This window comes from Protomyctophum bolini, assembly GCF_963924005.1.
Source record: "Protomyctophum bolini genome assembly, chromosome: 3".
NCBI classification, from domain to species: Eukaryota; Metazoa; Chordata; class Actinopteri; order Myctophiformes; family Myctophidae; genus Protomyctophum; species Protomyctophum bolini.
In genome coordinates, this window is record NC_137864.1 from 52,371,181 (window position 1) to 52,396,459 (window position 25,279).

The window sequence follows — 25,279 nt, forward strand, 5'->3', positions numbered from 1 at the left end:
AAGCCTGTTGAAGTCCGACCCAAGGGAATAAAATACCATTCCTACCGTCTTCCACGGGAAACCTATATTTCCAGCCAAAGCCGAAGTTCCATTCAAAATCGTAGAACTCCTTGACAAATTAATTAGAATACCTTTCCTCTCAATTCTTTGGCTATAAAGGCATTGACTTTCAAGGGACCTTGGATACCGTCATCCTACACACACACACACACACACACACACACACACATACACACACACACACACACACACACACACACACACACACACACACACACACACACACACACACACACACACACACACACCCACCCGCTGGTTCTACCATGACGTCATAGGTGACTGACGTTAGACTGGCTTCAAGCTCTACTCTGATAATGGCTACAGGCAGCACTAATAATTTAAATGACAGCTAGAGGTGCCATCTGTGGGGCAGGTAAAATGACCACGCTTGAAACATAACGGGTCAGTTTTTATTTCCTTTTATCCCATTCTGGGCGGGAACCCCTTTCGGTGTTCTAACCGTTTTTGATGCTGCTATATAGATATTTGAAGTTTTTCAGAGAACTTAGGTCCTCAGTCCAAAATGGGTTACATTCCCTGAAGCAGGGGCATTGGTGAATGTAACGATCAGGCCTTCACTCACCTTCATGTCATATGGGTATTTGATAGGTCGCCATAGTTACCATCTGAATATTGATACTCCATTATGTGACATATTTAACCAACCTACCGTACTGTATCTAAGTCTGGCATAACAAACTCCATATTTGGGCATGGTTGAGAGATATGGAGCTGGCAAACATATAGTGCTGACGTCATGCTACTATTTTAGAACTCCATATATGGATATAGCTGACTGATTCGTGACATGCAGCCAGGTACTATAAAGGGTGGCCTTCAAACCCTTGAGCTTCAGTTGCAAAAGCAATATTTATTCCACTCCTCGGGAATCTCCAAACCTTTTAAGGCTATATTCGCAAACCGGCACTCTCTCTCTCTCTCAGACTCCAGCACCTTCTGTACGAGTCAGGATATTGCATTAGAGGATATTCAGATTCACTCTACTTAATCATCGGGGTTCGGTTAAGTTCTTTCCGGACACCACTTCTCCATTTTATAGTTTTATAGTCAGAGTATGGCTGCGTACACGATTGTTCTGCTCCGCCACGGAGAGAGCTGCTGGAATCAGGACAACCGCTTTTGCGGATGGTTCGACGCAGTGCTCAGTGGAACCGGGGTGGACGAGGCAAAGAGGGCAGGACAGGCCTTGAAAGACGCCGGCTATGAATTTGACATCTGCTACACGTCTGTACTCAAGCGGGCCATTCGGACACTGTGGCTTGTTCTGGAGGGCATTAACCAGATGTGGCTGCCCGTCCATCGTACCTGGCGCCTCAACGAGCGCCACTACGGTGGCCTGACTGGGCTGAATAAGGCAGAGACGGCAGCCAAGCACGGAGAGGCGCAGGTCAAGATCTGGAGGCGGGCCTTCGATGTCCCGCCCCCATCCATGGACGAGAACCATGACTTCTATAACAACATAAGCAAGGACCGTCGCTATGGCGACCTGACTGACCAGCTTCCAGCCTGTGAGAGTCTGAAGGACACCATCGCCCGGGCACTGCCTTTCTGGAACGAGGAGATCGTTCCTCAGATCAAGGACGGCAAGAGGGTTCTGATCGTTGCCCATGGCAACAGTCTCCGTGGCATCATAAAGCACCTTGAGGGCATGTCAGAGGAGGACGTCATGGAGCTAGACCTGCCAACAGGCATCCCCATTCTGTATGAGCTGGACAGGAACCTGAGGCCTGTAGGTTCCTTGCAATTCCTGGGCGACGAGGAGGCCGTCAAGAAGGCCATGGGGGCCGTGGCTGCCCAGGGGAAGGCAAAGCTCTGAAGAAAAGGGGAGATTGACAGCCAATGGCCGGGTCCACTCGGGTATTAGTGGAACCGTCATTTCACTTGTATAGAGTTGTGTGTGTTAATCTGACGTTAGTAGATCCATGTTTTCTTCTTGGACATGTGTTTGTGGCACACTGGCAGGTTATATAATATAGGATTTTGACAGCTGCTGTCTCCTGTTCTTAAACGGAATGGCGTTCTGCCACTGAATCTTTTACTGGATCGGCACACATGTCTGTCTATCACATCAAAACGGTTGTTTGTTTACAGTTTCTCTGCTTGACCCTATATGTCCTTTGGACAATGTACTGTTGTGTCCTGTCAAAATGAAAAATCTATAAAGTATGAAGTAAAAAAATAATAATCAACTAGCCTACTCATTTAGACACTTTATTTGTGTCATGTATGGGGTTTTGTTGGCTGGTGTGAGAGAAAAGCAGAGGTTCAGCAGTCGGTTCACCCACAGCTGACAACTGTGTTTGAAGTAAATGACAAAGATTTCTATTATAACATTGAGGCTTTATATAATAGTTTAGTTTTTACTACAGACCTTACAATGGTACTGTGAATTCAGAAAACAAATGTTTTTTGGAAAAACAGCTTTAATGTACAGTGATTTTAGTACGCTTTATTCAACAGAATTCATGTTGTATAAATGTACATAATTAAGATATTTATATCAATATTCCGGAAATAAATTCCTATAGTTTACAGGCTAAAGGCTTGGTCTTCAGTAGTATTTATTTTTAAAGAGCTTTTGTCATTAATTGTTTTAGAGGAAAACTCCAGATGAGTAGAATGGAAGCTTTGTGTTTTGCATGTTCTTCTGCACAACACTCAGCCTAGTCTTGATTCCCTGGAAAGAACACAAAGAGACAATGGATGGATCACGCACGCACGCACGCACTTCACATTGCAGGTGTGATTTTTTGTATTGCAATTCCAATTTGCAAATGATAGCGTGATACAACTGTTTTCTAAAAATAAACAAACTACACCATCGATTTTGTCATGACAAAACTCTGAGTCGTCTGATATCGAGTTACATTTGATGTCTGTGTTTGGAGAAAAAACATTTAATTAAGTAAGTACTTTTTCACCGTCAGTTGATGCTTCATAGTGAAATTGCCAAGGTGGTTTGTTTACATCCGGAGCCCCTGAGTGGCCATGGTAAGAAAAATAAGATAATATTATCTCGTCCGGACAAGATAATATCTCGTTCCGGACGAGATATATATTTTTTCTTAACATGGCCACTCAGGGGCTCCGTAATGACACAATCGAAGATTCCCCTATTGGATTTCCAACACAAAAACATAACGCTGTGACCCAGGGAGATAGCGCCCTCTAGCGGCGGTGGTGTGAGACTTCGGTGCTCTATTACTTTCAATGAGCGTAAATAAGTGTCACCTGTGGTGCTGTCCTCTCTCCATGCGTCCAGGTTGAATGATGGAATGCGATGGCAGGGCAACAGGTCAGCAGGGAAACAGCCCAACCTGAAGGCATCACGTGGGACCTCCCTCATCTCACTGTTGTCACAGATGATGCGAGACAGTGACCACTTGGACAGTTCAGCTCTCTGATGCTCGGTGAACACGCCTTCCGCCTCCCACCAAAATCTAGACACACATAGATTCAAGCCAAAACAATGAGCCACGGTTTACTGTGGATTTTACAACGGCTAAGAGGCACACTGAGGGACGATGTGGAGGAGTTACTACAGGACTTTTTTGGTGATAGGGGGGAAAAAAAGCAGACCAAGTACAGAGCCAAAGTATTTAGTATTGTGGGTGAAATGTATTAAAATAGACGTTAAACATGAATGCTAAATGCTAACGGAAAGTACTGAATTTAACACAACGCTGATGATAGGGCTCTCAAACAAGTCTTTGAATCGATCTACGAAATATATGCAAACGTCTGCAAATCAAATGTCATACAATATTATGTAGCGGGGGCTTCATCTCTCTCTCCCTCAGCTAAGGTGTCTGAAAAACGTTGAAGACCCCTGAACTAAAATGTACCTGTCTCCATCACGTAGCACTTTCATCTGCTTCCCAATCAGGCAGGCAAACAGTGGTCCGGTTCTGGAGCCAGGCAGCAGGTCTTCAACCAGTCCTCCAAGCCATACGTCTATGTTGTCTGGGTGTTTGTACAACTTCATGATCTCCTCCACAACTCTGGCGTCTTTCACAACACCCTGGAAGTCTTCTTGTGTGTCTATTCTCTTCAGTCCACAGAATGCTCTCCAGGCATTGTAGCCTGAAACAAGGTTGTCATAGTTTAGCATGTTTTGGTATTAGTTTTAATTTAATTTCCATTTCAGTTTATAGTTTTGATCCGTTTTTTTTTAAAGCTTGTTTGATAGTTGTATTCATTTATTTATTTGTGAAAGGCTTGGAGGTTGAGCCTGAGCCGTGGAGTCTGACCTGGAAGAGCGTGATCTCGTCCCCGCTGCAGATTGAGCGAGGCCAGGTCCATCTTGTGCGGAGCGTCCAGAAGGAGCAACCTCTCCGTCACCTCCTCAGGCATGAGCTGCTCTGGGCTCATGGCGGCTGCTGGCGTCCCCATCACACCTCTGAGGACCGGTTCTATTCCACCTGAACACCAACGGCACAACGACAAGATGAAAACCCATCACACCTCTGAGGACCGGTTCTATTCCACCTGTACACCAACGGCACCACGACAAGATGAAAACACAATATGCAGCGTGTCTCATTATGATCGCCATCGGGTGGAAACCTTGTAGGCCTATATGTCCAAAATCCTTACTTACTCCTGAAATGGAAAAGAATAACCTTTCAATGGATCCATTGTATATTAGTCACAAGCTATTTAATAGCTTGTGTAATAATGTGTGTAATAATAATAATAATAATAATAATAGTAATAATAATAATAATAATAATAATAATAATAATAATAATAATAATAATAATAATAGCTGATTGTAATGCGACCCAAAGTCGCTTTAAATAAAGAAAGGAATGAACCAATTTAATTAAGAAAAAACAATAAAAGATAAGTGCTATAGATTAAGAATGAGAATGAGGTTTTGAAGGAAGTTAGGGAGGGAGTATATTTATCCCTGGGTGGGTTTTGAGTGAGGTTTTGAAGGAGGCGAGGGAGGGGGTATTTATCCCTGGGTGGGGTTGGTTTTGAACCCACCTTTTTGAACCCACCACATTTCAGTGGTTCAATTTGTATACCGTGCGCGCACACACACACACACACACACACACACACACACACACACACACACACACACACACACACACACACACACACACACACACACACACACACACACACACACACACACACACACACACACACACACACACACACGCACACACACACATTATGGAAAATAACATAACACAAGTTCAATTATGCATAATAGGTCTAGGATTTATGCTGATATGAATTCATGAATGATATCATGAATTATGATGTGATATGAATGATACAAATGTAATTACAACATGCAGTGTAGCCTAAAGTGCAAAGTCTGGGCATTGATTGGCTTATTGGCACTCCAGAACAAAACCACTTGTATACCATGTAACCATGTAACTTTATCCCATTCTGAACGGGAACCCGTTTTGGTGTTAGCATCATGTTATGCTTTAGCTATTGAAAAATAGCAGATCTACAAGCTCATATCGCGCCACCGAGTGGCGCGCTACGAGCTTGTAGGTCTGCTATTTTTGAAAAATCGAAGAGCGACTGACATTTTTAGAATCTGATCTCAGGTCAGAATGGGTTCATCAGACCAGTGTGTGTCCAGTGGAAACCTCGTACGAAATCTGATCTCAGGTCAGAATGGGTTATGTACTGCATGTATACGTGAGTAGAAGACAGCATGGACAGAAAGAGAGAACTTGGCTGACCTTGTTGAACTATTCTCCACGGACTGAAGAACGTGTGTTCCAGATTCAAGGACGGGAAGCGCTGATCCTCCTGGAAGCTCTCGTTCAGCCTCCGGAGGACCGGATTGATGGTAGCGTGGCCGAAGCGGAACGCTGCCGTGGCGAAGACGTTGGAGGCTGACGGGTCCACGGTGGGGTCGTATCCCCCGTAGGGTCCTATGTACTCTTCCAAAGACTTCAGACCGATGATCTTCGGAACATAATCTCTCATGGTGATAATCTGGAAAGAGAGAGAGCCACAGGAAAAGCAGACACATTGTCACTGTCGGGCAGAAACCTGGTATTTACATATTTTATACTTGTAAGATGTATAACGATTTTTTTTTTTAAGCAGTTGTTGTCAAACTTTTCCATGTCAAGGGCCCCATATTCATATGCATTTGGCTGTGGACACCGATCTGAGAAATGTGTTGTGCTGCAGGGACCCCCCAGCACGGCAAGAAGTTTATAAGTCTATCTGCTATAGCAAACTGTGAATAAAATGGTTAAATGAAATAATGAAATAAAATATAAAATGTGAATAAAGTGGTTAAATGATTGTGAGTCTGTATTAACAAATTTAGCTGGGGACCCACTGGAACCCTCCCAAGGACCCCACTACGAGAACCACTGTTTTAAATGGTCATCTATAGCTGACCATTTAATTGCACAAAAATAATTGTATCACTTTGGAAATGAACTCTAACATCTGTGGGTTTGACATCCTACACTGATGAAGACAACGTGTTTAGCATAACGATGAAGACATTGAAGAATCTTCGCTGCGGCGAGTTGGAAAAACCGGCGAGTTCTCCGGATACCGTTTCAGCGTACAGTAATGTACAGTAAGTCAACGAGGAGAATATTTTGAATGATCAATTTCTAAACACTATAGAGCAATTATTTTTGATTTCTTGTCAACATTTGGAGTTACATCATGTCAAGGTAACGACACAACCCAAACCTCTACAAAAGTGGTCTTGCCCTTAAAGCCTTTTAGTTCCTCACCTCACTGTCATAACCCGGCCCGTTGGGCCATGACAAATTGAGGAGGACACAGGGCAGTGTTCAAAATAACAATAATTTATTTGTAGGAGACAACTAATAATAACTTAATATGTAAATAAAGCTTACAGAATGTATGAGATGTGGAAGTCAGTAAGATCAGTGGTGTCAGTGTGGATGTGTGGTTAATATGGTGAAGGTGTGTTGTAGTGTGTGCAAATCAAATGGTGAGGAGCAGCAAACAGAATGGTGCTGTCATCTGAGTGGGACCAAGAGAATGGCTGGCAAGCCCTCTTTATAGGAGTTCCAGGAGCACTGATCAGGTGCTCCTAATGCACCTAACGAGGAGTCTCAAGTGGGCCGACGCCCACATGATCTGTGGGAGAAACACACAGACAGGGCAGTACACCATATAGACAGCATAGGCCCTGCAGGCCAGGCCAAGGGGCCGTGACATCACCAACCTCAATAAAGGAGTACGACACATTGGAGTACACATTTTTAACTATATACATTCGTACAACTGGCCCTCACTGATGCTCATTATAAGATGGAACCATTTCTGTTGTACTCTGTGTCTAATTGGTTGGCTATGGACAGCTCAGAGACCCATGTGTGCCGGCCTGGACGGCTGGCATAACCGTTTGGACACCGTGACCTATGTGTTATGATCTGACTGTGAACTGTGTAAGTTACCCTTATTTTGTAGTGCGTCTTAGTATTTCCGGTTATGCCTAGTTGTTGCCTGTCTTGTCTCGCCTCTTTCCCTGTTACACCTGTCTCCATTTCTGTCGTTAGCCGGCAGTTGCCTGATTACACTCACCTGTGTCTATCAGTACTGGACTCATTCTGCTCTCACACTGCCAGATCAAAGTTGATGTTACTTTGTGTTCCTGCCTGTTTTGTCCTGCTGTTGCCTCGTCATGTAAGCTGTTATATGTTTTTTTTGGCTCTAATAAATACTGGACTTTACCTGCCTGCCTGCTTGTTCTGCATCTGGGTCCACAACCTGACACACATCGTGACACTATGGCTGCTAATGCCGCCTGACAAGTTAACGTGTCGGGGGTTCGACTCCCGATCTCTGCGACCTTTGCTGCGTGTCATTCTCTCTCTACCCGTTTCCTGTCAGACTACTCTCTACAGTACGTTGTCCTCAGACGAGCCCTCCATCATCGACTATACTGTATCTATCAATAAAAAAGAAAATTATAGCATGCACAATTTGCATTCTATAAAAATGCACGCAAAAAATGCACCATATGTATTTTTCATATTTCATATGTGTGTATCACGCACCTTTATGTATAATTCATCACACGTATATTTCACACTGCCAATGGTGATATCTGATCCGTCTTTTTATTCTTTCTTTCTCCATCTCTTAACTGCATGGGATAATGGAGCTTGTACAACAAATCATTTAACCCATTCTGAACGGGAACCCATTCTGGTGTTAGCATCATGTTATGCTTTAGCTATTGAAAAATAGCAGATCTACAAGCTCATAGCGCGCCACCGAGTGGCGCGCTACGAGCTTGTAGGTCTGCTATTTTTTGAAAAATCGAAGAACGACTGACATTTTTAGAATCTGATCTCAGGTCAGAATGGGTTCATCAGACCAGTGTGTGTCCAGTGGAAACCTCGTATGAATCTGATCTCAGGTCAGAATGGGTTAACCCTCTCTGGTAAACCGTGATGTGACCTGCGATCTTGTATGTCTGCTATTTTTTATATATATTTTTTTAATAATTTTGAATTTATTTCAACACAAAGCTCTTCTCGGGGGGTTGTCCATATCATTTGCTAATCCTTGGCAAAAAGAGAACTATGGTTTAGAAGACATTTGTAGAATCGGCCCCACATGTTAATAAAGGTAGGCCTACATTGAAATTGCAATGCAAACTCACAATGGGGGTCCCTGGCACAACACATTTTCATATGGGGGTCCCTGGCACAACACATTTTCATATGGGGGTCCCTGGCACAACACATTTTAGATGGGGGTCCCTGGCACAACACATTTTAGATGGGGGTCCCTGGCACAACACATTTTCATATGGGGGTCCCTGGCACAACACATTTTAGATGTGGTCCCTGGCACAACACATTTTAGATGGGGGTCCCTGGCACAACACATTTTAGATGGGGGTCCCTGGCACAACACATTTTCATATGGGGTTCCCTTGCACAACACATTTTAGATGTGGTCCCTGGCACAACACATTTTAGATGGGGGTCCCTGGCACAACACATTTTAGATGGGGTCCCTGGCACAACACATTTTTGATGGGGGTCCCTGGCACAACACATTTTAGATGGGGGTCCCTGACACAACACATTTTAGATGGGGGTCCCTGGCACAACACATTTTAGATGGGGGTCCCTGGCACAACACATTTTAGATGGGGGTCCCTGGCACAACACATTTTAGATGGGGGTCCCTGGCACAACACATTTTAGATGGGGGTCCCTGGCACAACACATTTTAGATGGGGGTCCCTGGCACAACACATTTTCATATGGGGGTCCCTGGCACAACACATTTTAGATGGGGGTCCCTGGCACAACACATTTTAGATGGGGGTCCCTGGCACAACACATTTTCATATGGGGGTCCCTGGCACAACACATTTTAGATGGGGTCCCTGGCACAACACATTTTAGATGGGGGTCCCTGGCACAACACATTTTAGATGTGGTCCCTGGCACAACACATTTTAGATGGAGATTGGGGGTCCCTGGCACAACACATTTTTAGATGGGGGTCCCTGGCACAACACATTTTAGATGTGGTCCCTGGCACAACACATTTTAGATGGGGGTCCCTGGCACAACACATTTTAGATGTGGTCCCTGGCACAACACATTTTTAGATGGGGTCCCTTGCACAACACATTTTAGATGTGGTCCCTGGCACAACACATTTTAGATGGGGTTCCCTTGCACAACACATTTTAGATGTGGTCCCTGGCACAACACATTTTAGATGGGGGTCCCTGGCACAACACATTTTAGATGGGGGTCCCTGGCACAACACATTTTCATATGGGGTTCCCTTGCACAACACATTTTAGATGGGGGTCCCTGGCACAACACATTTTAGATGTGGTCCCTGGCACAACACATTTTAGATGGGGGTCCCTTGCACAACACATTTTAGATGGGGGTCCCTGGCACAACACATTTTAGATGGGGGTCCCTTGCACAACACATTTTAGATGGGGATTGGGGGTCCCTGGCACAACACATTTTTAGATGGGGTCCCTGGCACAACACATTTTAGATGGGGGTCCCTGGCACAACACATTTTTAGACGGGGTCCCTGGCACAACACATTTTAGATGGGGGTCCCTTGCACAACACATTTTAGATGGGGGTCCCTGGCACAACACATTTTAGATGGGGGTCCCTTGCACAACACATTTTAGATGGGGATTGGGGGTCCCTGGCACAACACATTTTTAGATGGGGTCCCTGGCACAACACATTTTAGATGGGGGTCCCTGGCACAACACATTTTTAGACGGGGTCCCTGGCACAACACATTTTAGATGGGGGTCCCTGGCACAACACTCTACTCGACTACATTTGAAAACGTTAGTTACTACTAGTAGGCTACTTATCTGTTCCATCACTGCTATACAGTATACCTCAGGGGTGTGCAACTTTGACGATGGAGAGCCACTATATTTCCACACTCACTCCCTAGGGCCATATATTACTGTCGTAGCAAAAATAGCCGATCTACAAGCTCAATTGAGCTTGTAGATCGGCTATTTTTGCTATATTCAAATTGGAATCCTGAAAATTTACATTTTTATGTCATTTCAAATGCCTTTAATTATACGTGTGTTGAGCATTGAGCTACTAATTTAGACTGAAGTAATTAAAGCAGGTCATGTTCACATGTTGTGGAATTGTAAACAGCTGGAACCAATATTATATCAGTGTTCTGATATTAACCTGAGGGCCACATTAAGTGAAGGTGGGGGCCGCATGTGGCCCCCGGGCCGCCAGTTGCCCACCCCTGGTATACCTGATGCAGAGCTCCAACGATCTTGCGTGTCTCCTGGTACGCGGTCTCGGCGCTCCAGTGAGCGTTGAGGCGTGTCAGAGCCGCGGCCACTCTGTTGTGTTCCCGGAGCCACAGGGTGTGCAACGCCACCAGGCCCAGGGCCTCGTTCACCCTGCTGTCCCCGGCACGGAAACACTCCACTCTGGGGGGGCCGTGGCGCGGTGGCCCCGTCCCGCCGCTGCCAGGGGCCTGGTGGCACGCCGACGGGACGCCCCGCACAAAAGGCAGGTAGGCTCTGTCATTTGGGTCCTGGAAGGAATGGGAGGTGGGGGGGAGACGACTTGATCAAAGTTACAAAATGATCGATTTTATTCAAATAAAAAAATATTTGTATGAATGAATGAATGAATGAATGAATGATTTTTTATTTTCGTGTCTTGTCATTTAAGACCCATCCCTTACGGGATTATAAGACACCAACAACATAAATAAACAATTTCACGTTCACTTCCCACACAGAAGTTACACAATTGATCAAAACAAAAACAGAAATAAACATTATTATAAAATAAAATAATACATCACATAAGTTTTCTTTGTCCTTATGTCCCAAGCTTTCTCTATGTATATTATGTTCTTATTGCGAACTCAGTGAGCACTTACTATGAGACCTAGCAGATCATGTCTGTGCGTGCGTGTGTCCCCCCCTTTGTGCCCATATATGGAGCTGAGTGATTTGTTTGTGATTGATGCAACACACTCCATATTTGGACGTATAGCTGCTTTGGGGACTCCTTATATGGTTATGGCTGAGTCATGGTGACATGAGACTTAAAAAAATAATAACTTATAACAATTAGAATAAATTACGAATTAGTGTCACTCAGCTCCATATATGGGCACAAAAGGGGCCAGGTCCACAACAAACAAATCACTGGCCCCTTTTGTGCCCATATATGGAGCTGAGTGGACCTGGCCCCTTTTGTGCCCATATATGGAGCTGAGTGATTGCTGATGCAACACACTCCATATTTGGATAGCGGGACAGACACACGGACACACAGACAGACAGACAGACAGACATGATCTGCTAGGTCTCATAGTAAGTGCTCACTGCGTTCGCAATAATGTTCCGGGTTCAATTGTCTTCCCACTTTGTTTCATCACGTCCAATTCAACTTGTTTATCTAGTATCCTGTATGAGTTCTCTCTCCTGATTGGAAGAAGAATAAGTGGTCTCCCGGTCCTGCAAATTACCATCAAGGTATATTCTTAACACCAACAACAACAAAGGATATTTAACTTCAAATATCACTTACTGCACCTTTAATACGAGTAAGACGCGCAAACGCGGGAAGCGAATGCAGCTCGTACATTTTTGGGGTTTGGACGTATAGCTGCTTTGGGTACTCCTTATATGGTGCCCCTTTTGTGCCCATATATGGAGCTGAGTGGACCTGGCCCCTTTTGTGCCCATATATGGAGCTGAGTGATTGCTGATGCAACACACTCCATATTTGGATAGCGGGACAGACACACAGACAGACAGACACACACACAGACAGACAGACATGATCTGCTATAGGTCTCATAGTAAGTGCTCACTGCGTTCGCAAAAATAAGTAACTGATAGAGAAATCAATAAAAAAAATGACAGTTGTAGCTCTACCTTGAACTGATGATTGACAGCCAGACGTCCACCAGAGGGCTCACGCAGAGAGCGCTGTAATGTGGGGGTGTGGCCATAAACCACTGAAGCATCAATGAAGGACGTGATGGCGTTCATCTGTTGACGCTGCAGAGCTCCTTTAAAGTCAGTGTGGAATAGTGTGTCAAATATAGCTCTGTAATCTGATAACCATCATTGTTATAGATAGAGTTTTTGGTCATTAACAGCGGTATATACCTTATTTGTAAACAGAACATGCATTTTTATCAGGAAAGAGAACTCATAAGGATAAACAAACAAGTCACATGAATTAAACACAAAAATGGAAACTGGAATGTTCAATTCAAGCTGATCAATGGGGTTCTCTTAATTCTCTCCTGATGAAATTGGCGACCCGTCTGAAAATGTTTACTAAAGAGTTGAACAAACATGGTGTATTCTATCAGAATAATATAAAAAGGTAGGTGGCTAGCGCACATCCAGTTCCTGTCTGGTGCTGGACTAAGGTACATACAGTGAAGAGAAGAGAGTCCGCACACAGGTTTGCATATTTACTTTCCATAAATATGACACTAGTGTGTCGTATTTATGGTGTTTTGAATAAAAAGCAAACACCTTGGAGCAAACCTGTGTGCGGACTCTCTTCTCTTCACTTCTATCAGAATAGGTCTTTACTATTATTTATTTTTTAAAGGTTAGGTTTTTTAACCAAACACTTGCCTTTAATGTCTGATACAGCACTTGTAGGGCAGGCTGCTGACGAGCGGAAGAAAGGCATACATGTTTTGTCACCAGACAACACGCCACACGTCTGTAACACAGAGACAACATGCCACACGTCTGTAACACAGAGACAACATGCCACACGTCTGTAACACAGAGACAACATGCCACACGTCTGTAACACAGAGACAACATGCCACACGTCTGTAACACAGAGACAACATGCCACACGTCTGTAACACAGAGGACATTATACAACACGCCACACGTCTGTAACACAGAGGACATTATACAACACGCCACACGTCTGTAACACAGAGGACATTATACAACACGCCACACGTCTGTAACACAGAGGACATTATACAACACGCCACACGTCTGTAACACATGAGGACATTATACAACACGCCACACGTCTGTAACACAGAGGACATTATACAACACGCCACACGTCTGTAACACAGAGGACATTAGACAACACGCCACACGTCTGTAACACAGAGGACATTAGACAACACGCCACACGTCTGTAACACAGAGGACATTATACAACACGCCACACGTCTGTAACACATGAGGACATTATACAACACGCCACACGTCTGTAACACAGAGGACATTATACAACACGCCACACGTCTGTAACACAGAGGACATTATACAACACGCCACACGTCTGTAACACAGAGGACATTATACAACACGCCACACGTCTGTAACACAGAGGACATTAGACAACACGCCACACGTCTGTAACACAGAGGACATTAGACAACACGCCACACGTCTGTAACACAGAGGACATTATACAACACGCCACACGTCTGTAACACAGAGGACATTATACAACACGTCTGTAACACAGAGGACATTATACAACACGTCTGTAACACAGAGGACAATATACAACACGCCACACGTCTGTAACACAGAGGACATTATACAACACGCCACACGTCTGTAACACAGAGGACATTATACAACACGCCACACGTCTGTAACACAGAGGACATTATACAACACGCCACACGTCTGTAACACAGAGGACATTATACAACACGCCACACGTCTGTAACACAGAGGACATCATACAACACGCCACACGTCTGTAACACAGAGGACATTATACAACACGCCACACGTCTGTAACACAGAGGACATTATACAACACGCCACACGTCTGTAACACAGAGGACATTATACAACACGCCACACGTCTGTAACACAGAGGACATTATACAACACGCCACACGTCTGTAACACAGAGAGGACATTAGACAACACGCCACACGTCTGTAACACAGAGGACATTATACAACACGCCACACGTCTGTAACACAGAGGACATTATACAACACGCCACACGTCTGTAACACAGAGGACATTATACAACACGCCACACGTCTGTAACACAGAGGACATTATACAACACGCCACACGTCTGTAACACAGAGGACATTAGACAACACGCCACACGTCTGTAACACAGAGGACATTATGACAACACGCCACACGTCTGTAACACAGAGGACATTATACAACACGCCACACGTCTGTAACACAGAGGACATTATGACAACACGCCACACGTCTGTAACACAGAGGACATTATACAACACGCCACACGTCTGTAACACAGAGGACATTATACAACACGCCACACGTCTGTAACACAGAGGACATTATACAACACGCCACACGTCTGTAACACAGAGGACATTAGACAACACGCCACACGTCTGTAACACAGAGGACATTATGACAACACGCCACACGTCTGTAACACAGAGGACATTATACAACACGCCACACGTCTGTAACACAGAGGACATTAGACAACACGCCACACGTCTGTAACACAGAGGACATTATGACAACACGCCACACGTCTGTAACACAGAGGACATTATACAACACGCCACACGTCTGTAACACAGAGGACATTAGACAACACGCCACACGTCTGTAACACAGAGGACATTATACAACACGCCACACGTCTGTAACACACAGAGGACATTATACAACACGCCACACGTCTGTAACACAGAGGACATTATACAACACGCCACACGTCTGTAACATAGAGGACATTATACAACACGCCACACGTCTGTAACACAGAGGACATTATACAACACGCCACACGTCTGTAACACAGAGGACATTATACAACACGCCACACGTCTGTAACACAGAGGACATTATACAACACGCCACACGTCTGTAACACAGAGGACATTATACAACACGCCACACGTCTGTAACACAGAGGACATTATACAACACGCCACACGTCTGTAACACAGAGGACATTATACAACACGCCACACGTCTGTAACACAGAGGACATTATGACGGGGGTGGAAGAAGTAAAAGTAGCAATATCACAATATGCAAAACTTGAGTAAAAGTATAAAAGTACTGAAGTCAACATGATACACTTATATGTCAAAAAACGGCGTGGATTCCAAAAAAGAAATAGAAAATAAAGGTCGAGACATCGTGTAGCCCAGGGGTGGTGCAACTTTGACGATGGAGAGGGCCACTATATTTCCACACTAACTGCCTAGGGCCATATATTGCTGTCGTAGCAAAAATAGCTGATCTACAAGCTCAAAACGCGTCACGCTGCGACGCGTTTTGAGCTTGTAGATCAGCTATTTTTGCTGTGTTCGAATTGAAATCTTGAATTTTTGCTATTTTTGAATTGGAATCCTGAAAATTATTCATTTCAAATGCCTTCAATTATACGTGTGTTGAGCATTGAGCTACTAATTTAGACTGAAGTAAATAATGCGGGTCATGTTTGCATGTTGTGGAATTGTAAACAGCTGAAACCAATATTATATCAGTATTCTGACATTAACCTGAGGGCCGCATTAAGTGAAGGTGGGGGCCGCATGTGGCCCCCAGGCCGCCAGTTGCCCACCCCTGGTGTAGCCTATAGCTCAATCTGTTAGCAAGTTAAAACAGTGCACGTGTTAGTTCGTTTACCTGGATAGGAAAGCACGGATGTACATGTTCACATGTGCTCCAACAGTCAGCGCCTCCTTTAAACGCAGCCTTGCTGATGCTTTGAGGGGTGAAGGTCATGTCATGGTCCATGTACTGACCCCATTCCACCAGCATCTGAGAGTACATGCTGTCTTTGTGCTTGTGAGAGCTCTTCACTATGTTCCTGCTCACCTCCCGCACCTGTTTAATAGACAAACTATAAGGCTGTCACAAGATTAAACGTTTTAATCAGATTTATTTTAGCTCAATTCTGATAAATCAATATTCATAGCATAACGACGCCAAACCTAGACACCTAGATTCTATTACTATATAATATAAAATAAATAAAAACACGTCCCCCTCATGCATTAGAAGGACATACAGTCACCAGAACAATAAGTCTAACATGGTTCAAATGGACTTTGACGTTATATAATGGGCTTATAAAGGAAGAAGGGGGGTCAGTAAATATTGAATCAAGCAACTTAAAATCCAGAGTAGATTCAAATGACCCCAGATGTGCTTTTAAAGTGGAATGCCCTTTTTAGTTACCAGGGGCAGTTGGAAGCCGTTATGTAAGCGTCCATGGTTCCATCCTTTGGGCTGTGTCTCTCCGTCCTCATATTCAGCAGGAAGCCATCTGTTCAACGGAGTGTTGCTGGCGCCCCACAGGGGATTTAGCCTGCATTGCAACACAAATGTATAAAAAAAGGGTACATTTGAAGAGCACCGGCCGTGATGTATTTGTTTTCCCCTCCAAGTATAATTGTCCAAAAAGGCAGGACATGCACTGGTATATTTTCATTTTCAAAGCCATCTCAGGAATGGTCCCCTCTTACATTTGTTCTATGTTGGATCAGAACCCACGTCCGTATCAGACCCGCTCGGGTGACTTCCTGACCCTCAAGGTTCCTTTTGCAAAAACTGAACATGGCAAAGCAGCTTTTTCTGTCAGTGCTCCTTTTGATTGGAACAAACTCCAAAAATCCTTAAAAATCAGATCACTGCCTTCCCTATAGGTCAATTCAGGGAAATTATTTCTAGCACTTTTACTCAGCAATGTAACTGTTTTAATTGAGTCTCATCTATTTATTATATTTATTCTAGCTTTGGACACTTTCTGTTTTACATTTCATATTTTGATATTGCTGTATTGTAGAGTGTATGTTGTTGAGTTTGTTTTTTGTATTTTGTGCTTTGTATTTCGGCTACATTGAAAATGAGGGCTTGCCCCTCAATTGTACTCCGAGTTTAAATAAAGGTTATGAAGATGAAATAGGGTTACAGAGAAATGATATATGAGACATGATGGGAGACATGAACTCTGAACCCTCCCAACAAACACGTGATGATGTGGTCCACGTGTTTACTAATTGAACCACGGACCACAAAACGGTACATTTGGACCCCTGGCGTTCCCAGGGGACCACCCAACGTTGATAACCAGTAGGCCTGATGACCATGCATGGCATATTGCATGGAGGAATATTAAAGGGACACTTCACCCTTTTTGCAAAATAATATGTTAATGACGTTTAGAAACTTTAGATCACTTTCCTGGGGGTATTTATGTGTGTAATATGTGGTTTTAGATATTTTAGATTGTAGCAGTGAGCCTGTTGTCTCTGATGTCATGGACACTGGTCTCACTACCTTCCTGGACTACAATTCCCATAATTCTTTGGTGCACTGCTCCTCCTTGTGGATAGGGGGGAGAGCTGTCTTACTGAGACAACATGTAGTCCAGGAAGGAAGTGATCCCAGTGTCCATGACATCAGAGACACTGGGCTCACTGCTACAATCTAAAATATCTAAAACCACATATTACACACATAAAGACCCCCAGGAAAGTGTTCTAAAGCTTCTAAACGTCATTAACATATATTTTTTTGCAAAAAGGGTGAAGTGTCCCTTTAATAAGAGTCAGAACTTACCTATTGTTGCAGAGACCCGATATGGAGCGGTACTTGTTGACATGGTGTTGTTGGAGACACGTGGCATGGTGTGTGGCCGGTGGGCATCCTGACAGCTCTGCAATGAGCTCCACGTCCTCCCAGGACAGCAACTCTGGGACAGAAATACATGGCATTGCTGTCGTGGGATAAACCTTGTTGTATGTCCAAAACTTTTACTTTTCAGACCATTGGAAAAATAACCCATGGGCTCCAATTGACTATATTCACACACAGCAGCCATTTTGCTTTCACGTCATATTTGCAGGATGGGGAGAAATGCCACCCCAACGGGTTGACATTGCATTAACTTAATAGCAACATGTCCTCTGTGTGCTTACTGTATGGTGAATATATCTGAATGTAGCCTATAGTCATTGTACATATATAGTCAAAAGCTCTCGTTAATACGTTAAAAAAGCAGATCTACAAGCTCAAAAGTTTACATTGCGACTCGTGAGCATGTGGATCTGCTATTTTCACTACAAACTAGGCCTACTACAAAGTTTAAATATGGAGATAAAAGGCTTCCCGATAGCCAAGAATGAGAAACAAACCTGAAACAGACTCTCAAATGAAATGAGCAGTATAGCATACATACACCTCACTCCAAAACAGCGGTTCTCCACCTTTTCTGCATCAGGGCCTACTTAGAAATCCCTAAAGCGTTCCTGGCCGGACTCGCCCATCTGACCACGACAGCCGTGTTAAGTGGCCGGACTCGCCCATCTGACCACGACAGCCGTGTTAAGTGGCCGGACTCGCCCATCTGACCACGACAGCCGTGTTAAGTGGGCGGACTCACCCATCTGACCACGACAGTCGTGTTAAGTGGGCGGACTCGCCCATCTGACCACGACAGCCGTGTTAAGTGGGCGGACTCGCCCATCTGACCACGACAGCCGTGTTAAGTGGGCGGACTCGCCCATCTGACCACGACAGCCGTGTTAAGTGGCCGGACTCGCCCATCTGACCACGACAGCCGTGTTAAGTGGCCGGACTCGCCCATCTGACCACGACAGCCGTGTTAAGTGGGCGGACTCGCCCATCTGACCACGACAGCCGTGTTAAGTGGGCGGACTCGCCCATCTGACCACGACAGCCGTGTTAAGTGGGCGGACTCGCCCATCTGACCACGACAGCCGTGTTAAGTGGCCGGACTCACCCATCTGACCACGACAGCCGTGTTAAGTGGGCTGCATGCATTGAATGATCAATCAATGGATTGTGTTCCGGGCCGGCTTGGACCAATGGAACTAACACAGTATACTATACTTATCACAAAATAGTGGGCCCTAAAGGGATTAAAATAACATACTTTAAGTTTCTAGGTATCACAATAAAAAAAAAAGTCAAGGTTTTAAAGAACTAAATACCATAGCATAGCATACCAATGCTACAACAAATAGAGATTTAGGCGGAAGCATTTGAAAATGGTGTGAGCCAACAGTCTGGTTTCGAGAGACCAATACACCAAACCTGCCAGTGCTGTTTGACAGGATTTATAAAGTTGAGATCCCAACCTTCTGGTATTTTTAGTACTCTGATAATAATCATAAAATGCTTGTGAAAACCGGACTTCATGGTGGTGTTTCAGTAAACTGCACATTGCCCGTCTGTGTTTGCTTTCATGCCCTATTAAACAAGTGATATGACCACCACTGAACACCTGCTTTTTATTGAGCTTTATTATTGGTTCGATAAGAATTTCCCAGACTATTGCGTACGAAATAGGCTCTCCTCCCTCTCTCTCTCCCTCTCTCTCTCTCTCTCTCTCCCTCCCTATCATTCTATTCCTTTTTAAATGTGTCCACTTCAACTGTCCTTAATGTTATTGTAATATATAGTGTTTTGCCTATTATTTCAGGGCCCACTTGCAATATCCTTACAGCCTAACAGTGGGCCCTGCCCCACAGGTTGGGAATGACTATAATATTTAACTGGTTCTTTGATGCTGTGAACATGATGAAATGAAGATGGTGTAACTCCATGCTAGATGCTGAAAGTGTGCTCCCAGAACCTGATGCAGTGGTGTCTCTTTTATATCGGAGTGATGTTCTGTCCTTCAGGACTTGCAGAGTTGTTGTGAAGACTTCTGCTGCTCTGGAAATCTCCTGAGTGTCTGCTTCCGCTTGCCGGGGAAACGTAGACATCATACGCACCACAGACGTGGCCGTGTTGCGTCTACGGTGCCAAAAGAAAAATATAATTGTTCATAGTGGGGAAGTTATTTTATACATGGAGATGATAACTGCTGGATGAGAGGTTTATTACCTCTGACTGCTGTGGAACAAGGCTTTATCTAGCATTTGAAGACTTTCTTGATATGAAGATAAAAGCAATTCCTTGGTGATAGATGAAACTGTAAATAGATCATGAAAAACAAAATGTAAACCAGACAAACACATAAAAAGTCTCAAGGTTTACATGATGAATCATCAACTGCTTTTTCTTTTTAATAAATGTTGTATGAAACTCATAACTCATATTCTATGAATATGTGCATGCAGGTACATCTCAGATTAAGTTTATATCAATTAGTCTGACATTAAGGCAACATCACCTAATAATGTGACATGTGCATGTTAGTATCCTAACAACAAAAAAGATAACAAAATGTAGAGCCAACACACACACACACACACACACACACACACACACACACACACACACACACACACACACACACACACACACACACACACACACACACACACACACACACACACACACACACACACACACACACTAAAGTTAAACAAAAAACTTACAGTTTAAATGCCTGTCTTCAACAGCAGAGAAACTTGTGAGAATAATACAGCACACAATTCCTTGATTCATGAAGTTAAAGTAACCAGCCATGGTATGTTTATATAATATTACGGCATTAAATTCAAACACTATAGATGCAGCACTATAGCACATCTGCTATTTTTATATCAATGAACTATCTTTTCCGCGTGTTAACCCATTCTGAACGGGAACCTATTTTGGTGTCAGCATCATGTCATGCTTTAGCTATTGAAAAACAGCAGATCTACAAGCTCGTAGCGCGCCACCGAGTGGCGCGCTACGAGCTTGTAGGTCTGCTATTTTTGAAAAATCGAAGAACGACTGACATTTTTAGAATCTGATCTCAGGTCAGAATGGGTTAATCAGACCCAGTGTGTGTCCAGTGGGAAACCTCGTGTGAATCTGATCTCAGGTCAGAATGGGTTAAATCACAGGGAAGGTCGGCTTTCCACACTTTATGTTGTCTGGGCTCCCCTAGGCCGAGACAACACACCCACACCGTGCGTCGCTCCCACCCATCTCCAGTGGCCTGTGAACACTTTAGAACTTTTCTACTGGTTCAGAGCAACACAACCCAAATGAATACGTCAAAGACTTGGCTTATTATTATTGTTCTACTTCAGCGGTTTTAAAACGTGTGTCCGAATCTCACTAGAGCAGTACGTGGTTCTCAACATACAGTATCCAAACATGAATTCGGGGGGTCTCCAGATGACAGTAAAGTGACTTTTAATACCTAAAACCTAAAAAATTATTAACACAATGAAATGAAAAAAGACCATTATACTGCATCAAACGTAATCAACACTATGCTATAAAAACTGGTCAAATGTTAGCCAAATTGTCAAATGATACAAGACAGAGGCAGAAATGGTTATTATTTTTGCTCTACAAGCTTGTAGAATGTCTACTTTCACAATAATTATCTGTGGAACCAAGTCAACTCTTACACAAGTGCTTGTCAGGGTGGCGGGTCCCCAATTCAATTATTTGGGGGGGGGGGGGGGTCGCGTCCTGAAAAGGTTGAGAAGCACTGCATTAAAGAAGGACAAGTAAAAATCTCATGAAACACCAATTCATATTGGACGGACAACTGGAAAAACAGCCTCTATAACACATGTCATCACTCTCATCACTCTGTAACCAACCATAATGCACCGCAGCACCATGCAGTATTATAAGTTGTCTTGTGACGCAGGTCGTCATGGTTGGCTAGCTGTAAGGAACACTTCTTACAGCTGTAAACACTTCAGTTAGCGTTCACTAAGTCCACTGGCGCCGTCGTGACGGTATGTTCAATTGTCAGCGTGTCACGGCCCACATGACGGCTCCATCAGTCCACTTTGATTCTGGCTGATGATGACTTTATACAATACAAATATGAGGCTCTCTGGACAAAGGTCAAATTACCTTTTGTCACCAAATTAATCTAAAACTCTAGATCAGTAGTTTTCAAAGTGTGGTTCAGGGACCCTCAGGGTTCCTTTTTTTTTTTTTTTTTTTTAAGATATTTTTTGCGGCTTACACCTTTTATTGTTTATTTTTTGAAGGGACAGACAGTAGGCTGACAGGAAACGGGAGAGAGAGATGGGGGGGGAAGACATGCAGTAAAGGGACAGACAGTAGGCTGACAGGAAACGGGAGAGAGAGATGGGGGGGGAAGACATGCAGTAAAGGGACAGACAGTAGGCTGACAGGAAACGGGAGAGAGATGGGGGGGGAAGACATGCAGTAAAGGGACAGACAGTAGGCTGACAGGAAACGGGAGAGAGAGATGGGGGGGGAAGACATGCAGTAAAGGGACAGACAGTAGGCTGACAGGAAACGGGAGAGAGATGGGGGGGAAGACATGCAGTAAAGGGACAGACAGTAGGCTGACAGGAAACAGGAGAGAGATGGGGGGGGAAGACATGCAGTAAAGGGACAGACAGTAGGCTGACAGGAAACGGGAGAGAGATGGGGGGGGAAGACATGCAGTAAAGGGACAGACAGTAGGCTGACAGGAAACGGGAGAGAGATGGGGGAAGACATGCAGTAAAGGGACAGACAGTAGGCTGACAGGAAACAGGAGAGAGAGATGGGGGGGGAAGACGTGCAGTAAAGGGACAGACAGTAGGCTGACAGGAAACGGGAGAGAGATGGGGGGGGAAGACGTGCAGTAAAGGGACAGACAGTAGGCTGACAGGAAACGGGAGAGAGAGATGGGGGGGGAAGACATGCAGTAAAGGGACAGACAGTAGGCTGACAGGAAACGGGAGAGAGATGGGGGGGGAAGACGTGCAGTAAAGGGACAGACAGTAGGCTGACAGGAAACGGGAGAGAGAGATGGGGGGGGAAGACATGCAGTAAAGGGACAGACAGTAGGCTGACAGGAAACGGGAGAGAGAGATGGGGGGGGAAGACATGCAGTAAAGGCCGAGCGACTGGATTACCAGTCGGGTGCCCAGACGGTTACGCCACTGCCTGGGCCACCCTCAGGGTTCCTTGAGGGAGTTTCCAAATGGACCCTTACAGGTGCGTAACGCTGAGAGTTGGGGGGGTCCTTGAAATGGAAAAAATATATATAAATAAAACTAGATAAAGTGCCCCTTGGGGCACAGGTCTCCACCAGGGCAGGTCAGGTTGTGGCCTCCTGGTGGCACTATAATAGGCCAGTGTGAAAAGTGTGCCATTTCTTCTTATGCCTTGGATGGCAATTGGATGATTTGAGGCATCTTGTTCCAAATGTGTTTTGCAAAAATCCACCTGTTGGTGGCGCTATGACAGGCCAATGTGAAAAGGGATATATATTCCTCAACCTAGTAGGAAAGTCTGTGAAAGATTTCACGTAAATTGAATGCTGCGTTCATGATTTGAGGCTTTTTGTTCAAAGCGGGGCCAATCCTGCAAACGAAAGCCAATGTTAGCCAATTAGGATGGAATATAAAGTTTGGCATCGACCGGGTTAACGCCGGTGCCGGAGATTAGCTGGTCACACACACACACACACACACACACACACACACACACACACACGGAGTGCAAAACATACTCTCTCCCCATGCCTTCGACCTGGTGGAGACAATAAAGAAAACATTGTGAACCATATTTGTTCGTAAAAACAAACATACAACCTAAATATTTACATGCATAAATTAACCTGCCATTTGACTGCACGTTCATTTCCTGCTCGCCTCGTCCGATAATCCTTTGCATGTCTTTGTATATATTTGATAATTTATGCAAAGGCATTCGCTCACTCTTTACGACGTTCCAGAGGGACAGAAACGTCTGTCAATTTGAATAAAAAACTACTCCGGACCTATCTGATTAAAACACCAACTGCAGAATTTTGGTAGTGCGTATCGTTCGGCCGTAATCGTCGTCCGACGATAGTAGGAGGGGCCTATTTGACAATAAGATATTAATCTGTCCAACAGCAACACAGTTCCCTAAAAGATGATCGTCCGTGCCAACTCCTTTCCATTCACTGCAGTAAAAGTCTTGCTTCACTGCCATCCTTTGACCATGCACTGATATTCACAGTTTGACGTATAGGACAGTTAATAAAATTAACAATTACTTCATTACAGTACGTATTACGTATTACAAGGACGTTGGAGAATGGAGACAACCAGGTTTGGTGAGTGAAATGTGAGAAATAGCGATACTGTATTTCTCACATCAAGGTCTTTTGCATCATTGAAGTATCTGATATGGTCAGGATGCCATCCGTCGAGTGAATGAAGCAGTCAGAACAACAGGTTGCAAAGTGTAACAGGAGTCCATTTATTTCAATATAACAGGATTTTCAAAAGAATGAGGGCAGCGCCCAGGATTACTTAGATAATTGGCACTGGGTGAAAAAGAAAAACTGGGTTACAAAATCGTGGGATAAATATTTAAGAAAAAAAATGAGGGGAAGACAGGGTAGGAGAGACAGGTAGGGTGAGTACTGAGGGAGGACTAAGAAAGTACTGAAAACTATCCCTCTGTCTCAAACAATATATACTCCATGTTGTACATGTAAGACACTGAGACAGTCAACGTACATGCATTTGGACCGTGTCCATATTTGTCCAGGCGTCATTAGCTGGTCTGTGTGTCACCCTGGGACATCTCAGTTTTAGCTTTGTTTAGAATACCTGACCCATGTGCTTCGCTGTAACTTGACGGATTATGGGCGGGTGCCAATAGGTTTCTCAGTTTTAGCTTTGTTTAGAATACCTAGAATAACTTTTGATTGATTGATTGATTGAATACTTTATTGAAAATAGCTGTTAGGCTTGTTTCCATTGTGGTCCTCTTGGGGAAAGG

At 44.2% G+C, this 25,279-nt stretch overlaps 2 protein-coding genes across 2 annotated transcripts; one reads left to right on the forward strand and one right to left on the reverse strand.

Moving 5' to 3' along the window:
* Positions 1–1,138: 1,138 nt before the first annotated feature.
* On the forward strand, positions 1,139–1,900 carry LOC308312516 (phosphoglycerate mutase 1-like; the record flags this gene model as incomplete). Its single annotated transcript, XM_080759126.1, has 1 exon — positions 1,139–1,900. The coding sequence occupies one exon, from the start codon at positions 1,139–1,141 to the stop codon at positions 1,898–1,900; it is 762 nt and encodes a 253-aa protein (XP_080615252.1).
* Positions 1,901–2,054: 154 nt separating this feature from the next.
* Positions 2,055–21,142, reverse strand: epx (eosinophil peroxidase). The gene is made up of 14 exons (XM_080756048.1): positions 20,962–21,142; positions 20,465–20,552; positions 20,211–20,374; positions 18,173–18,305; positions 16,790–16,919; positions 16,235–16,435; positions 13,232–13,322; positions 12,512–12,648; positions 10,864–11,151; positions 5,802–6,060; positions 4,335–4,505; positions 3,930–4,167; positions 3,316–3,524; positions 2,055–2,761 (listed from the first exon to the last, which is right to left on the reverse strand). Exons 1-14 carry the CDS (start codon positions 21,113–21,115, stop codon positions 2,748–2,750), a joined length of 2,277 nt encoding a protein of 758 aa, XP_080612174.1. The 5' UTR covers positions 21,116–21,142; the 3' UTR covers positions 2,055–2,747.
* Positions 21,143–25,279: the final 4,137 nt, after the last annotated feature.

Coding starts and splice junctions, on each gene's coding strand:
- epx (XM_080756048.1), bottom strand. CDS start 21,115: ATGTGCTATAGTGCTGCATCTATAGTGTTTGAATTTAATGCCGTAATA. Junction 20,553..20,961: donor TGAAGACAGGCATTTAAACT/GTAAGTTTTTTG, acceptor ATCTATTTACAG/TTTCATCTATCACCAAGGAA. Junction 13,323..16,234: donor ATCCGTGCTTTCCTATCCAG/GTAAACGAACTA, acceptor TCTGTGTTACAG/ACGTGTGGCGTGTTGTCTGG.